We start from the raw sequence: 17,901 nt of genomic DNA, 5'->3' as shown, positions 1-17,901 counted from the left end.
GACAGCGTAGCGCATGTTGGAGGCGGAGCAGGGGTGAGCGGGGGGGGGACCCTCAGCAGAGGTCGGGGGTGGGGCACTGGACAGCGTAGCGCATGTTGGAGGCGGAGCAGGGGTGAGCGGGGGGGGGACCCTCAGCAGAGGTCGGGGGTGGGGCACTGAGGGTGGGGGTGGGGAGCTGCGCGGGGGGAGCACCTCAGGGCGGAGGTGGGGAGTTGCCGCGGGGGCTCGGGGACAGGGGAGGGCACGAAACATCCTTGCACCAGCCATGTATATGGCACATCGGCTTCAAAAAGGGTGTAAATGCAAGAACCAACCAACCAACCCAGGGACACATGCTTCTCTCAGCCAGGAAACAGCCATTTTCTCTGGCCCTCTAGTGGTGTGCTCTGAACTCTAGGGTGGGGGACAAATGTACCAGTCTGCACTCTGTCATTAACTAGGACGGGGGACTGATGTAATTTAAAACTTAAAACATGTAGAGATTTCTGGTCCAGCCCAAGACTTTCAGTCAGTTTCTATTGTTAACTGTCAGAAGCGCTGGCCTTAACGCTGCAGGGCTCCTTTGCATTGTAGGCCCTGGTCCCTCATTTTGCAACACTGTATGACGAATCAGAACACAAGGACAAACCCTGGTAGCCTGATCACTAGCATAATGGGACATGGGATTTTCTCTCCCACAGAGACTTAACTTCACCTCTGTTTAGGAGAGTGTATGTGCGTTAGTTGTGGGGGCGGGGGAACCAAAAGTCTCTTCTACCATATGCGAGTTGTCTGAGTCTAAGTGATCCTCCTTTATTTATTATCTTATTTCCATCCCACTTTTGCCACGTTACTGTCTCTCTGGATGTGGTTTGTGAGTCCCACTCCTGCTACACCTAGAAGAGGTGGTAGAAAGGCACGAGGCTCCAGCTCCTACATCCCCTTTGGGTTGCTGATCCTCTCCCTTCCTCAATACTCCCCACGAGGAGTACACTTAGCCAGCCCTGGATTGATGGGCTTTTAATTAGATTTTTCTTCACTCTCTGGATTTCCTCTTTGAATGCAGAACAAAAACCCTCACATCACAAGCAGGTCTGGATTTCTATGCATTTTAATACACAAATTGAGTGTCTTTCAAAATGTCCTTACACAGGCAGCTGTGCGGTCCTTTAAAAATCCCTTGCAGGTCCTCGTATTTGTTTGAGGTGCTGCTAGCTCATTAAAAAGTCCCATGCCCCACAAATATTAATCAATCTGTGGGACATACAGTAGGATGGAAGGAAAAGCTCCAGGGAGTGTATTTTCTGCCCAGCTTTCCACCAGGGAGGATGATTAATAGAAACAGTGACTTTAAAAATATATGAAGTGACCCTTTGTCCATGTGCTGTCCTAGAGCCAGGAGGTCTGTTCACAGGCAGGGGCTGGGAGCAGTGGACTAGGAACTCCCTGTCCCTGGTGAAGGATGGATAACAGCCAATGCCTTCTTTTTCCCTTCTGTCACCGGGCAGCAGGAGCAGCCCTGAATGGCTCCAAAGGGAGCTGTGTCCAACACTTCCTCAGCCAAAGGAGAGGTTCCTTCAAAAAGAAAATGAATGAAAAAGAAAAGAAGGTGATCTGCCCTCTCCCTTAACGTAACAGCTCTTTAAATATCAGCAAGATACACACAAGTCCCCTCCCTGTGAACATGAAGCTGGAATGTGATGCTAAAAGTATCTAAGATGCTTCTCAGAACACCAAGTCCTAGAAAAACTGTAAAATGATCTTCCCATGTGATTCTCTGTCCTGGGGAGACGACCGCTTCCATGTGAGCAATACGGGATGAAAGGGGGGGTGTCTCATGATGGATAGGATCATTTCCTTTGAGGGATTTTCCTGAGACCTTGCAGTCGACTGAGCAGTTCCGTAATGAAGTCCTGGAATGAGAGTCAGTCAGAAGAAGGCTTTAATGCTTATTGTGCACAGCCATAGCTCTAAGAGTAACATGCCTGCTGCATTCCCTCTTACTGCCCTTCATATTTAGCAGCGTTCCAGTGACCAGAATGTTGGAATGCAGAACAGGTCCTGTTCTTTTGTTTGGAGAGGGGAGAGGAGGGGGAGATTTTTGTCAATGAGGGAGAGGCAGCCTCCCCCTTCTTCCAGCTCTCTTCAGGGCAGGCACACACGCTTTGTCTCTCTTTCCCAGGCAGCCCACCCCTTCCTCTCCATGGAGCCTGTTTGTTCCCACCGTCAGATGACTTCAGGGTACAGCTGCCTCTATTGTTTTTGCACAGAGTTCCCTACTTCCACCACAACCTCCCATCCACGTCCTGCTGCTCTCAACATCTAGGCCATGATATGCTTGCTGCTTCCTCACTGAAATGGCCATACGGATTACAGGGCATCCCACATTCTGACCCATAATAGCTGGCTTGCTTCAGTGAGGAAGTAGTCGGGGGAGGGGGGGGAATAACACATTTGTGTGTTTGAGGACAAACATTAGCAGGGGGTGAGGATGGGCTGACCAGGTGGAAGGGAAGTTACCTGACCAGTTCTAGTGAAACTGAAGAGAAAACTCAGGTTTCACCCAAACTGTCAAGGACGATCCCTTAAAACTGAGGTATCTGGTCATTCTGCATGGCTGCCACTGTAAATAGCACAAATTCCACCCTCTTCATAACAACCAACATGACCAAAATAGATCAGGTAACCTAAACTCCTCCCCTATCTAACAGGTCACTCTAAGGTCTTTGCATTCTGCAGAAACCACTGTGTGCACAGTGGACTGATAAGGCTACTGCTTAAATCAGGCTGGTGTATTGGAGGCCTGACTTCGCAGAGCTGAGCTTAATCTACTGCTGCATGTTCCCAGTGAATTTGCAGAACTATATCGTAAGGTTAGATTCACCAGGGGGGGTCTTAGGTGACTTGCTGCCTAGTGGAATTCACAACCCGGAGTTAGGTGCCCAGGCTCCTCATGCATTGTCTGAGGAGAATGAGGTGCCTAAACAAAAGGGATTCACAGACGCCAGCACCCTGAGATACCTAGCCAACCAACAGAGTCATTCTCACACACTCTGGCCCAGTGACCATCTAACACACAGGGAACTCTCCTGGAAGGTAAGTAACTTGGGTCCAAATTGCTACCCTGAATCCTGCAGCGGTGGATTTGAACCCGGTTGCTTACCTTAGGGATGAGTGTACTAACTACTGGGCTATTGGGAGGTGGGACTAGCAGCATATCTTCCTTCTTGCTATCTTTTGTGGGGCCTATCCGTGCTCCAAGCATGCCTACAGGATTGAGCCCCACAGGCAAAATAGGGAGGGGAAGGTCTAGTTTGCAAAGCCTTCAGGGGTTAGGCATGAATTAGGCAATGAGCAGCTTGGGTTGGGTAGCTTTGTGCATCCCCACGAGCAGAAATGTAGGTGCCTACAGAGTTAGGCAGCAGTTGAACGATGGTTTTGTGAATGCCAGTAGTGCTTAAAGTGGCAGTTAGGCATCTGAAGCTAGCACGTAGTCAGCCCCTTTCCTCTATCTGCTTGCTAGGTACATGGACTCCTGAAATGTGAGTGTAATGGACACATGGCTGCATAGATTACAGACACCGGGGTCAGCAGAGAGGATTGAACAAGACCTTTAACATAGACTCTTTGGGTAAGAAAACACTAATTCAATTACTTGTTAGCAAGTAGGACAGCCACCTAAGGTCAGCTACTAAACAGCCATGTGATTACATTCATTAAGCCCATGAACTGCACAAACTTCTGCTGGTTATCCATGTGGGCATAATTAGCCTTGTGCTCTTGCCTGTGATTTGGAGATGGACTCTTAGAGCCCCACAGCCAGCCTTGATGGTGAGGCTACCAGCCTGCTAATCCTGATTTAGCAGGATTCTGGCTCAGTTTCTGCAGACTAGTTTGGTTAAGTTTAATTTCCATGTGAATCATTTGCCAGCCCTATTTTCTGTACATTAAACTTTGTGCAGCCATTTACAAGGACTGGACAAGATACAATGGAGATACACTACAGAGGCAAGTTACAATTATGTGCTAATAGTACCACATTGCCTATTTGGTCTATTCTTTCAGAGATCATTATCGCTTCTGATATTTCCTTTGACTCCATAACTAGGAAATAGACTGAGAACACCGTAGGAAACACACATCTGAAATTATCCTCACTGGTCACTGCTCTCCATTCACTCCTATATATTTATATTAGTTTTTACAGCCGTGTGGAATAAAGTATAAAAAACCTCCTGAGAGTAAACAAGCTTGGTAACTCAAGCTTCAACTATCTGCAGAGCATACTAGCTATTTAACCAGATGGAGCCAAGCCACATTGCCACAGCACAGTATGAGACTGAGACTAAATGCTCATTGACGATGCTTCACTCACCTCTGTAGGTCTGGAACACTCATGAAGAATTTCCTGCAAGGCAAAACTCATGTTAGTTCCTGAGGAGTTTGTCTATTTGTTTTTCCTTTTTAAGATACAGGAAGAGTGTGTAAGGCTGCCATATCTAGTGTGCTACATGATCCAATGATGTTCCAGAGCCTGAGATCACCATCACCTGCATCATGCCACACCATTCAGGGACTCCATACTCATCACCGCTGTTCTGTACTGAATGTCGCAGGAGATCCCAGGACTCACAGTCACCAAAACACTGTTATGTACAACGTAGAGCTCTGTACTTCGTTCCTGTTCCACAGTACTGGATCGCATTAGCAGTTCTGTATTTCAGTCGTGTCACCCCAGAGGGCTCCGGAAGCTATCACAGTGCGTACGGTGTCTGATGTGTAAAGAGTCTGCTGCCAGTATGTTTTTTAGTAATGGTACTTTCATTCTGAAGCCTACATCTGAAGAACACTGTGTGGCCCTGATCCAAAGCCCACTGAAGTCAGCGTGGCTCTTTCCATTAACTTCCATGGGCTTTGTATCAAACCCTATAAGAGCTAATTATTACTGCAAAACTCTCAGGAGTTATTCTGGATCAACCCGTAAGCATCTGGAGGCTTAACCTAGTCTTGAGTATCTGCAAAATTGGGCTGCAAAACCCCATAAGAACAGGCCTCATAATCTTATGTGTTTTAAGCTACTTCAGGCTTCTGTCAGGGCGAGAAATACCTCAAGAACAGCTGTTCCGTTTGGGGTTTTTTGGCCTTTCTGCATTGGCTGCTGCCAGGAACACAGAAGTACAGAGCCTTCTGAGAGAATGAGAACCACTGCGTTAAAAGGTAACCAGCATTTTTCTAATCTCAGAATAGGTTTAGTTCAAACTTTGGGTGAAAGTTTGAGTTACTTCTGAGTAGCTCACTCATCCCTAACAAATCACTGGGGACAGTTAGCGTGGATAAGGAATTTTTCAGTTCATGTATTAAGTGGGAGAAGTGTATAAGCCGTAAAAATAGGACACTTTGGCCCTGCGTACAATGGGATAGGGACTTGTTGCTGACAATGGGTGTGAATGGGACTCAGAGGCTGGCTGGCCCTTTAAGATAAGCCAGGATCAGCCTTGCCTGTGACCTACCAGCTATCCCATACCTGATGGTGACAAGGCAGTTTGAGGCTAGTTAGTGATCCCAACTGTGAAAGGGTTAGACAGGGCTTGGCTACACTGGCACTTTACAGCGCTGCAACTTTCGTGCTCAGGGGTGTGAAAAAACACCCCCCTGAGTGCTGCAAGATGCAGCGCTGTAAAGTGTCAGTGTAATCAGGGCTCCCGCAGCACTGCTGGGGCAGCGCTTTGAAATTTATAATGTAGCCATACCCGAAAAGACAACACAGAGTCAAAGCACTCAGTTGAGGGCAAAGACTGCAGAAAAGGCAGGATTATCCTGTAGGTAGGAGGAGGGGTCATTCTTTGGCTCTCAAGGGTAGGAGCCCTGAGAGATGACTTAAACAGGCAGGAAGTCAGGGAGGAGGACCCATAGGAAGCACAATTTACTTTGGGGGAAACCCTGAGCAAAGGCCTAAAAGGAGCAGGAAGAGCCTTGGGGAAATTGCCAGAGTCCCTGAGGAAGGGCAGCAGTGAAGGAAACCTGTTAAAACCAGAATGAACAGAGGAAGAACTCTCCAGGAGCAGGTCAGGCTCCTGTAGGGGAGGCCTATTGGTAGGGTCAGTAAAAAACACTTTAGCGGAGCTCAAGAGGGGCAGAGAAGCTAATAAATCAGCAAAGGAGGAGTTGGGAGGATCTAGGGAGAAGTGAGAGGCCTGGGAACCAAAGGAATGCTGTGTTAAATACAAGCTGTGGAGAAGCAGCGCATGTAGCTTGGAGATAGGAAGCTGCCCAGGGAAATTGCAGCATGTTTGATGGATTAGACCTAGCTTCTTAATACAGGTTTCAGAGTAGCAGCTGTGTTAGTCTGTATCAGCAAAAAAAAGAAGTACTTGTGGCACCTTAGAGACTAACAATTAAGCATATTATTATGCTCAAAATAAATTTGTTAGTCTCTAAGGTGCCACAAGTACTCCTGTTCTTCTTAATACAGGGTCCTTGGACCAGAACCCAGAACTGAGGGGCCTCTCTTCCCCTACCAGCTGCTGAGGAAGGGGTATGCAAGCCAAACAGAAAGAATATTGAGCCCAGGTGGGGCCAAAGACTCACCCCAGTGGACAGGCTGAGGAATAGCTCAAGAGGTGGCTGAATGCTCTCTTGTTGTAAGACTATTTGGTTGTGGGTTTTTTTAACCAGGAAGGGGACTGAACTTCATGTGACTGGGCCAGAGGGCTGAGCTGTGGAAGACCTGACAAGTGGCAGATGACACAGGAGATAATGCAGCATTGCGCCTTGACACAAGGGGGTACTGTGTTCTCTACCTTACAGGAACAAAATTGTTTTCCAAACTATTACAGATTGACACCTGATGGAATGAACTGATAAGTTTCTGTGCAGTCAAACTTGAGTCTTAGTGCTGCTTTACACTCAGTTTGTGCACCAATTTAACTAACTTGGTAGAAAAAAAAACAAATTAGTTAAATCAGCGCAACCCCTTAGTGTGGATGTGGCTATATGGGTATAAGTGATTTATATCAGCATTATGGCAACCACATTAGGATTGAACTAAATCATTTTCTCTACCAGTTTGATTAAATCAGTGCAAAAGCTGGGTATAAAGCAGCCCTTAATCCTGGCTTCTGGAATGGAGTTGATAGTTTTGTATTATCCACATAAGGATTTACACCAATCCAGAGCGACCTACTTTTGACTCGTATTTTCAGTAATAGGTCAATTTGAGTGTAGAGAGGGTCTTAGCTCCCATATTTAATATAAATAAGAACGGACAGTCCGTCTGACCTGTAGTTTTGATTTCTGTTCCTCGTTGGAGACCTCTAGAAGATCTTCAATGTCAATTTCTGGTTCAGGAGTTGCTGTATCTGCTTCCTCCTGCAGCTAGAGCAGAAATACATAGTAAATAAACCTGTCCTGTCAACTGATAAGCATTCAAGAGGACTTTGTGTGGAGAACTGCAGGGGGGATGAAAATGGGGTGGGGGAAGGATTCATTTCTAGTTAGAGAGGCCCATGTGGCAAAAACTGGATTAATATATGAATCTTCCTGAAATATGAGTGTATTTAGAACAAGGTTCTGATTCAGGCTCATCTCTGGCAGCACCACATCCCAACACTCAGACTGTGGCTTGACACAAGCAACATCTCTCAGCTCCTCCAGATTTAGCTCCCAGAGGTGTCAAACAGTCCCACCACAACACCGAATACCTGCCCATGGAGCATGATGCTATCATGAGAAGACCCTATGGAAGGACCTAATGCAGCTGAAATAGGATGAACCCCAGTTGGGGTAAACCATCTTTTACAAAATGGAATGAGTAACAATTAGGCCTTCCCAAAAGGTCAAGGGAGTTGGGTCCCAAAGGGCCACGTCAAGATGGAACTCTAAGTTCTCCTTTGAAAGATCTAAACACAAAGTCTGCAGCACTCCATTTGCCCATAGTAGAAATGGCTGTTTGACTTGATCCTGCTAAAATCTGAACCGGTGATTTTATGGAGCCTGGTTGTTTCAGCCCTGATGCTTATAGACTTCTAAGATATTTTAGGAAACTGAATAATGCTAAGGACATTCAGAGCAATGGAACAAGCTGCCAATGAGTTTGTGGAATGAGCTATTGAAGACTAGACTATCAGGGCTAACAAAGATAGTACTGCCTTGATACTGGGAGCAGAATGGGATGGCCCACTAGAGACTCCTTCAGATCCAAGTGATTCTAGGATTTGTCTGGTAGGTTGTTTTTTTTTTAATCCTTCATAAAACATTTACAAGAAACTGCTGTACCGGTGCCAACAATCTCTAAACTTATATGTACTGTGATGTGGTAGTTCCAAATGTGTTTGGATCAGGTATCAAGATTTGTTAGAACTAGGGATGGAAATTTGGATGCTTAGCCTGAGATTATGGATCCTGAAATGCATGTCTGAATTCTAGGGAATTTCCTGTGCAAGAGAGGAGCCAGCAGCAGAGGCCCCAGTCAGTTGGCAACACCTTCCAGAAATACCTTCTTCCTGCTAACACTTTGCAGTAATGAAAGGAAAACAAGTCTCTGAATCTACCTTTGAACATAGTGACTCACCAGCAATGTTAATGATTTCAGACTCTGATTACATAATACAAACTCTCAGGAGATCATAGGTGAAAAAGGGACTTTAGTATTGCCTTTATGGCTCCTTTAAAAATGCTCTTTTGTGGGCCCAGCGTAGTGAGAGTTGAGAGGGAATTACACCTTGGTCTCGCACATGGTACCACCAAGAACTGCCAGTAGGCCACTTGTGAATTTTTTTGAAACAGGTGCTTTAAATGTTACTAGCTCCTCTGAGTAGCAAAAAAACCTTACTCTTTAAAGAAGCAACAATTGTTCTGTCTTTCTTAGAGATGTCTCCTGTCACCTCCACTTAATCCACCAAGGTGTGAGCTTCCTTACAGTAGTACCCCATTACCAGGGCTGGCTCCAGACACCAGCCTACCAAGCACGTGCTTGGGGCAGCACCTTGGGGTGGGGCGGCGCTTGGTTTGGTTTTTTTTCGGTTCGTCCGGGTGTGGTGCTTGCGGGGGGCAGGGGCTTGGGCGGCGCGGTGCTCGGTGAAGACACGCTTCAGCGGCACGGCGCTCGGGGGGGTTCGGTGGCATGGCGCTCGTGGGTGCGGGGCAGTGCTCTTTTTTTTGCTTGGGGCAGCAAAAATGTTAGAGGCGGCCCTGCCCATTACCTCAAACTCCCTCATAAAAATACTCTGTCAGTTCCATCCGTAACTCTACTTTTACCAGTTCCACAAATACCAGGTACAGAAAGGGTCTATATATTCTAGGCTGGAAGTGGGTTCCTTTTATCTTTCTCCACCGTTGGCGTTGGCTCTCAGGAGCCCAATGATATCAAATGTCACTGATCTTGTCACATGAGCACAGTGACATCTTGGTGCCACTGTCAGTTCTACATTGCTGTACCTACTGGGCATGTGCATAGACATGCTCTACATGTTTCTCATGATGGGATTGTCGCATGAGCCTGGAACTGCTGGTCTCGAATGCCAAAGAAGCATTGAACAAAGACTTAACTAAAGCCAAAGAGAGTAAAACCACATACATAGGGGTGTTTCATTATTATTTTAGATGATAGGATGAAGCCAAAAAGTGTCCAGCTTCAATACCTCTTCAAGCCACATGATCAAGAAGGAACCAATCATCAAATCTCTGACAAATGGAAACAGAAAAGAGTAAGTTCTAGGGATAGACTTGCTAGGAAGGTCAGTATTGGGGAACTAGATGGCTAATGGATAAAGAGCGTTTTATCTCTAGGTTGCTGGGTTAGATCCAGCTCTGGTTGGTAGAGAGTCATGACCAAAAATGGTTACCATTTGATGTCTGTTGGTCCTGGTCCAGTTTCCATATCACAAAAATTATCAAAAAGAATCACCATTCTTGTTGGCAATCTCAGCAGAGAGATGCAGGACAGAAAGGGTCTGGATACTGAACTAACCAATGACCTCTAGAGACAGTCCCGTCCCCTAAAGCCAGGACAGGAAGATTAGCAGGGAAGCTGGCACTGCTGCTGCGCCTATTCCATGGATAAACTGACTTCGTTCACCAGGGCCGTCGATCTGATACCTTTCATAAACATTACATTAATGGCTCCGTTCAGGATACGGTGACTCAGATTTTACTGATGGGTGGGTTTAGGCAGTGTATTTGAATGTACTTACACTGAATGTGCTGTTGTGCATTTTAATATATTATAAGGGACCCAGGGCATGGGATGAGCTCCCATTAATATTTTATAAACAATAAATGACTGAATTTCAAATGGAAATTCATAGAAATTAAGGGCTGAAGGGACAATTATGATCATCTAGCCTAGCTAATGATTGTTTTACTAGTCTAATAGTTGTTTTACTAACTTCAAGAAGATTAAAACCATTCTTAATAAAAATACAGAAATAATAATGCTGGAAACCAGACATTCCTTCTTAGAGATGCCACATGTACTGCAAAACAGAATGCCTATATATACTCTTTTCTTTCAATTGTCTTTTGTGGATGGTGTGAACACAGGAGGAGCTGTCTTCTCATTTCAAATAGAGAATAGTTTCCCTAATAAATTCCAATGCACATAGAAAAGCAAGTGATCCTAGAAATTACCAGAGGGATATTTAGGCATGTCCATTTTCAATCCTATCTGAAAATGCAACTATGCTCAAAAATGGAAGACTGTGAAATTCAAGAGTTAACCAAATTTTTTAGAAGAATAGAATATCAGAGTTGGAAGGGACCTCAGGAGGTCATCCAGTCCAACCCCCTGCTCAAAGCAGGACCAATTCCCAACTAAATCAAGACGTGTGGGGTGACGATGTGTGTCTTATTTTGTACCAATGGTTAAACCCATCCACACTTTCTGTTGAAGGCAACAGTGGTCTACTGGATAGGGGACTTATGAGAGCTGGGTTCTGTTCCTGTGTCTGCTAGTGACTTGGGGCCTGATCCAGTCATTTCAATGGGCTTTGGATAAGGGCAAATCCTTTAACTTCTCTAGTATTAGCTACATTTAGGGAAACTAAAACATTCACCCATTTTGTCAGAGTACTTTTGAGATTTACCAACAAACATGCCATGTAAGTTCAAAATATGAATGGACTCAGGGACAGTTTAATGTTTCAGTGTTCAATCTGTACTGGAAACTTTTGTACAAAGGCAATGAAAAATCCCTGGTTTAAACCCCAAATGACACAGCCAGAATTAAGTACCATGGCTCCAAGACAGTTCAGGATAAACATTGCCATTTATGACAGGTTTCAGAGTAGCAGCCTTGTTAGTCTGTATCCACAAAAAAACAGGAGTACTTGTGGCACTTTAGAGCCTATCAAATTTATCTGAGCATAAGCTTTCGTGGGCTACAGCCCACTTCATTGGATGCATGCAGTGGAAAATGCAGTAGGAAGATATATATATACACACAGAGAACATGAAATAATGGGTGTTACCATACACACTATAAGGAGAGTGATCAGTTAAGGTGGGCTATTATCAGAAGGAGAGAAAAAGAACTGTTTGTAGTGGTAATGAAAATGGCCCATTTCCAGCAATTGACAAGATGATGTGAGGAACTGTAGTGGGGGAAAAATAAGCAAGGGGAAATAGTTTTACTTTGTGTAATGGCCCATCCACTCCCAGTCTTTATTCAAGTCTAATTTAATGGTGCCCAATTTGCAGATTAATTAAATTCAGCATTCAATCTTTGGAGTCTGTTTCTGAAGTTTTTTTTTTTGTAGTATTGTGACTTTTAGGTCTGTAATTGAGTGGCCAGGGACATTGAAGTGTTCTCCAACTGGTTTTTGAATGTTATAATTCTTGACATCTGATTTGTGTCCATTTATTCTTTTACATAGAGACTGTCTGGTCTGGCCAATGTACATGGCAGAGGGGCATTGCTGGCACATGATGGCATATATCACATTGGTAGATGTGCAGGTGATCGAGCCTCTGACAGTGTGGCTGATGTGATTAGGTCCTATGATGGTATCTCCTGAATTTTTATGTGGACAGAGTTGGCAACGGGCTTTGTTGCAAAGATAGGTTCCTGGGTTAGTGTTCACTCTCCTTATAGTGTATATGATAACACCCATTGTTTCATGTTCTGTGTGTGTGTGTGTATATATATCTTCCTACTGTATTTTCCACTGCATACATCCGATGAAGTGGGCTGTTGCTCATGAAAGCTTATGCTCAAATAAATTTGTTAGGCTCTAGGGCCACAAGTACTCCTGTTCTTACTACCATCTATACAGGTATGTGCTCACATACATTCCCACCAAGTAACATTGCTGCTATGGAAAATGTTGGGGACAGAACTTTGGAGGTCTGGGAGGTGGAAACAAAATCTTTACCTACAATGCCTGAATCCCCACTTCCCCTTTCTTTCCTCTCTGCCTGTAGTGCCCATTATCTCCCTTGACAGACAAACCATTACCCATAGTCTGAGCGCTGACACAGCAGCATCACTTAGAGAGAGAGCTCTAGTATATGATAGGAAGAAATTTGATAGAGAACAGAGTCCCCAGTCGTCACAACCTGGGTTGTTGCCCGACTTGTCCCCAATAAATTAGAGATAACATTTTATAGCCCACAGGGTCTAGGCTCCCCTACACCTAAGAAGGAAAGTTTGATCCAGCCCAGTTATTTACCTGGTATTGGTACAGCTCCTGCAACTGGGCATCAATCCATTCCTCCAGGTCTAGCCAGCGCTGAAGCTCTTTGCGGTTGTACTTAACTGTTAGCTTGCCCAGTTTCCTGTGGGATGATTCCTCCCCAGGCTTCTCTGGAGCCTGGAAGGTTACTCGAGGCAAATCTCTGGACTTACTGGCCATGCTCATCACGTCTTCCACCTGCTCTTCTGTCTTCCACTCCTAGTGCAGGGGCTCTCTGGCTTCGTATTTTTGTTTCCACTCTCTTCTCCCTCCCCTTTACTATATTTCCATTGGGCAATTGTGGCAGAAAAAGCTGCTTACAATGGCCAAAGGCAGATAGGCAGCATCAGTGGTCCCAGTGAGAAAGGTAGAGAGCACCTGCACAGCAAGAGCAGCAATAAAGTAGTGCAGACAGAGTTACAGGAAAGAGAATCTTAGGTTTCAGAATTGGCAGTGCTGACAAAAGCAATGTGGGAGGGAGAAAAGGTGTTGTAATAAGTCTGTTGTTAAAAGAGGCCTAGGGAACTGATGGACAAAGTTTGTTAATATTTAATACAAGCCCGTTCCACAGGTGAAAGAGTGAGAGAAGCAGGTTTTAAATGACAGTTTCTCTACATATGTATGTACATGAGCACATACTTCATGCACAGTTCCACAGGACTTGTCCCTACATAATACATTGATTCCTATAGTGTTTAAAGTGCATTGATCTCTTTAGTCTACCCCAGTTCCTATATGGATGGCTGATGCTGAAACACTATATCTCATGTTTTTCTTTTAAAAAAGTGAATCCAGCAGTGATGAATTAGCTTCTGCTGGAGACAGAAGTCCTGGATTATAGCACGATGTAACACCACTGTAAGGTTGAGACTACTTTACTGTCTAGCCCAGGGGTTGGCAACCTCTGGCATGTGGCTCGCCAGGGTAAGGACCCTGGTGGACCAGGTCAGTTTGTTTACCTGCTGCATCGGCAGGTTCGGCCGATCGCGGCTCCCACTGGCTGTGGTTCACCATCCCAGGCCAATGGGGGCTGTGGGAAGTGGCACGGGTGAGGGATGTGCTGGGCGCGGCTTTCTGACGCCCCCATTGGCCTGGGACAGCAAACTGCAGCCAGTGGGAGCCGCGATCGGCCAAAACTGCCAATGTGGCAGGTAAACAAACTGGCCCGGCCAGCCGGGTGCTTACCCTGGCGAGCCATGTGGCAGAGGTTGCGAACCCCTGAGCTAGCCCATTTTTCTAAGTGCTCTAAAGTTCACATGTTTATTCAGATTGTCTTGAAAATTACTGGGCATCATGGAGGTCTAGGCTAGAGTTACTAGTCCAAATTTGAAGTCATTTAAGCCAGGGGTTCCCACGAAACCCTTAAAAATAATTTGACATCAACATTTTATGATTTTTTTAAAAAAAATGTTATAGTATCCCTGGGGCTCAAACTCAGTTCCTGTCACTCCCCAAACTAACAGGACCTGCTTGGGACTAATCTCAACTGCTGTCCAGCAGCTGTTGCCCCTTTGGAGAAGCAATATTGGAAAAACTTCCTTAGGGTAAATGTTAGCTGCACAATGTGGTTTGAATTGCTGTGATGAGCCAGAAAAAACTCCTTTGTACATTTGAACAGATCTGTACACAGATTTAACTGTAGGTGCACCCAATATTCTAAAAGGGTCTGAATAGAATTGATGGGAAAAGTTTCTTCAAAATTTTTTCAATCAGAAAATATAGCTGAAACAAAATACTTCAAGGGAACATGTTGATTATGATAAACATTTTGATGGGAGAAAGCGCAAGTGAATTGTTTTGACTTTGTTGTCTTTGTTTTTATAATGTTGAAATGTTTTGATAAAGTAAAAACATTGTTTCAACTTTTTCACTTTAATTAATTTCATTCTGTTATCTAAAATGAATTGTATATAAACATTGTGTCTACATATACAAAAACTACATTAAAAGAACTTTATGTAAACATGTTAAGACTTCCTAAATAATAAATAGTTGGTGGAGAAAAGCCCCCAAACATTAATAAGGTTGCAAAGTCAAGCACTCAGAAGTTGGGAGGGGCCAGAATTAAGGTTGACTGTGCCACCTTAATTCAGTCCCCCTGGTGCATATGTAGTAGGACACAGTTTTTAACTACATGATCACATGCTATTGTTATCAAGGACCCCTGCCTCACTGAGTGCACAGGACAGGCAGAGCTCACGTAATAAGCAGTTTTTTAAAACCTGGCTGCTTTAGGACCTGCCTCAATGTGACAACATCTTGGTTCCATGACACTGATGTATGCCCTGGGATCTCTTTGGAAAGTGGGACCTGGATCTGACCTGAATGGGCTCTTTACTCATGGCTAATATCCCAGTTTAGAACTGGACATTAACTTGCACTTCTCCTCTTTAAAAAGAAGTATTACAACACCTTTGTGAGGGAGTTCAGTAGTGTTACTCCAAGCATGCAAGTGGAGAAACTGAGGCACTACAGTTAAGTCTAGCATTTTAAAACTTGGATGCCTAAATAAATGCCCTGATTTGCTGAGGTGCTGAGCACCCACCACTGGTACAAAAAAGTCAGTTGGAGATGTTGTTGCTTAGCATCTCTGAAAATTGAGGCCCAAGAAACTGCTCAAAAGCCATGGAGAAAGTCAGCTGGGATGAACTCAGTAACTTCTGGCTTTCACTCTTATTCTCAGACTGTTAGCTCACCAATCCATGTTAAATAGCCCAGGAAATGTTCTTCTCTCTCTTGTTTGCTGAGCCTACTATGCTACTGAAACAGGACAATGCTGGAGGTAATATAGTGTACAAGTAGACATACGTCTAGGGAGATAGTATCATCACCTTATGAAAAGGAGCTTGTAGCAGGCTGCACCCCTAGGTGTTTTCTCTTAACTGGGCCCTTGAAATTACTCTTGCCCAGCTTCAGCTGGACTAGCAACAAAAGTCTTTCAAACAAACAAAACTCCAAACACCACATTCCTAACAAAGTCCTCCCAGGTGCATCTACTGGGGTCCAATCTCACCACTTGGAGGCATGGTCAAATTACCTCAGGCCTTTCTCCTTGGGCCAGGTGAGGTCAGCAGGCAAGCAGTCCTTCCCCTGCTACTGTCTCCCCCTGGGTAGAGGCAAATTATATGCTACCTTCCTTCCCAGAAGTTGTCCTGGTTGGTTGAGAGGGAAGAGGAGCCTTGTCTCACCCTCTACTACAAGGCTCCTTGTCCCTTAAAGAGACACTAACCTGGATTTCTTTCTCTGCACCCCACCCTGCAACACTATTACATTAGGATAATTTCCTCTCTCCCAGTATCTGTGTTTGCCATTTCCTAGGCCATCCTCTGCTCCAGAACTCCTGGAACATGGTAACCGTGGCTCCTAGATTTCCCCCTCTGGCCTTAAAAGACCAGTATACGCCAGTTCAGAGCAAATGATAAAAGAGGGATAATCCACTAGAGTGTAGTAAACATCCAGTAATAGTATATTCAAGTTTGGCTTGGAATCCTTCTTTTACAGGAAGGGGGTTAAAGATCTGAGCTATTTGCAGCCCTGTTCCATTTTACAGGCACATCTTGTCAGTTGCACATAATGTTGGAATGAGAAATTTCCACTTGAAAGGATCAAAACGTTTCATGTTGATAATATAAAATAGTTTCATTTTGATAATGTTGAAACAATGTGACATTAGCCACATGAAATGTTTTGAGGTTTCTAAATTAACATTTTATGGAACTTCCCCATTTCCAATGCTGACATTTCGTTCCAATGTGGAATGAAAATCAATTTTGAAATGGGGGAATTTCCTGTAGAACAAAAACTTTGTTTTCTGACCAGCTCTAGGGCTGCAACACTGCTAGTTAACCTTAACTCTGAAATAACAACATTTTCTGGACAGTGAATTTACTTCCAGAACAGGGCAGCAGGAATGCAAGCTTCACCAAATTGCCCCATCAATGCCCCTAGACTAGAAAGACCACTTCCATGGCTGAAGAATTAGTTCTAGTTCCATTGGTCTATCCAGTGCGTGGTCTCTGAACCGAGAGTGCCAGTTGGTGCCAATTTCTGTAGTGGGTTTTTCTATTGACACAGTCTATTAGGATCAGGGCAAAGACCCACCTGACTTCATCTGCATAGACTACCAAACAGCAACTGTTGGATCCCTCTTTGTAACATAGGGCCCAGTCAGGTCGTCCAGTTGACAAGACTTTAATCTGCCCCTATTGAAGAGGCTGAGATGAGGTTTCTGGGCAGGTGAGGAAGGACATTAGAATGCTCCTGGGCCATACATGAATAAAAGGACATGTTACAGTGTCTGAAAGGGACACAAGTGCCACAGTGGATTGGTACCTGTAATCAAAGTTACTCCCTTTTGTGTGTGTCTGTGCAGCTGACGTGGCCTTGTAAAATGGAACAGTGCTGTAAATATCACAGACCTTTAATCCCCCTTCAAGGTAAAAGGATTGCAAGACCAACTGTGATATATTATTACTGTAAGTTTACTACAGTGCAATGGACTATGCCTTTTTTATCATTAGCCCCTTTTTCAGAAGATGATAACAATATATCCATAGACATACTTCCACTTGTAACGTTTGTCACCTCACCTCCCGTACTGTATTATTCTCATGACATAGGAAGCTCAGAACTCGAGAGACAAAAGAACATTCAGTGATCTATTTAACGTGCTGATGGGAGGGAGAGCTCGGTGATTGAATTGTCTGAGAACAAAACTGGAAGCCAGAAGATCATGAATTTCATCCCAGATTACTCCCTTCATGGCCTTGGGAAAGTAGCTTGGGGCAAAATTTTCATGACTGGTTGCCGAAAAGTTAGTCACCTGGTCTGATTTTTTCAGAGATGTTGAGCAATCGTAGTGCTGATTGACTTCTCTGGAACGTGTGTATGCTTAACAAATGCTTTTATTTAGATGCCTAAATGTGGTTTTAGGTGCCCAATTTAAGGCATTTAAGTTTGAAAATGTCAGATTTAACCACTGTGCCTCATTTCCCCATTTGTAAAATAGGAACAATACTGAAGTGTTGTGAGGAGTTAGTATTTGTCTCTGCAGACGAAAAGTGCTAATTACTAAAATTAACATATAATCTCATATTGGGATATTAGGCACGTGCGTAGAAAGTCCAGTCAACTCAGAGCCAAGCCTCACATTCCAAAAGGACCTCCAAGTGCAACATTTGTGTCACAGTGCCAAGATGTTGTGACATCCAGGCCTGAAGCAGTCAGGTTTGTGAGGAGGAGGATACACTTACAT

The 17,901-nt window shown here is 44.5% G+C and overlaps 1 protein-coding gene across 1 annotated transcript; it reads right to left on the bottom strand.

The window, feature by feature from the left end:
* Positions 1-1,074: 1,074 nt before the first annotated feature.
* On the bottom strand, positions 1,075-13,037 carry PPP1R14D (protein phosphatase 1 regulatory inhibitor subunit 14D). The gene is made up of 4 exons (XM_032769057.2): positions 12,645-13,037; positions 7,258-7,353; positions 4,355-4,387; positions 1,075-1,892 (listed from the first exon to the last, which is right to left on the bottom strand). Exons 1-4 carry the CDS (start codon positions 12,831-12,833, stop codon positions 1,830-1,832), a joined length of 381 nt encoding a protein of 126 aa, XP_032624948.1. The 5' UTR covers positions 12,834-13,037; the 3' UTR covers positions 1,075-1,829.
* Between the last annotated feature and the right edge of the window lie 4,864 nt (positions 13,038-17,901).

This window comes from Chelonoidis abingdonii, chromosome 4, assembly GCF_003597395.2.
Source record: "Chelonoidis abingdonii isolate Lonesome George chromosome 4, CheloAbing_2.0, whole genome shotgun sequence".
Lineage (NCBI taxonomy): Eukaryota > Metazoa > Chordata > Testudines > Testudinidae > Chelonoidis > Chelonoidis abingdonii.
This window is presented reverse-complemented; position numbering and strand designations above follow the sequence as displayed.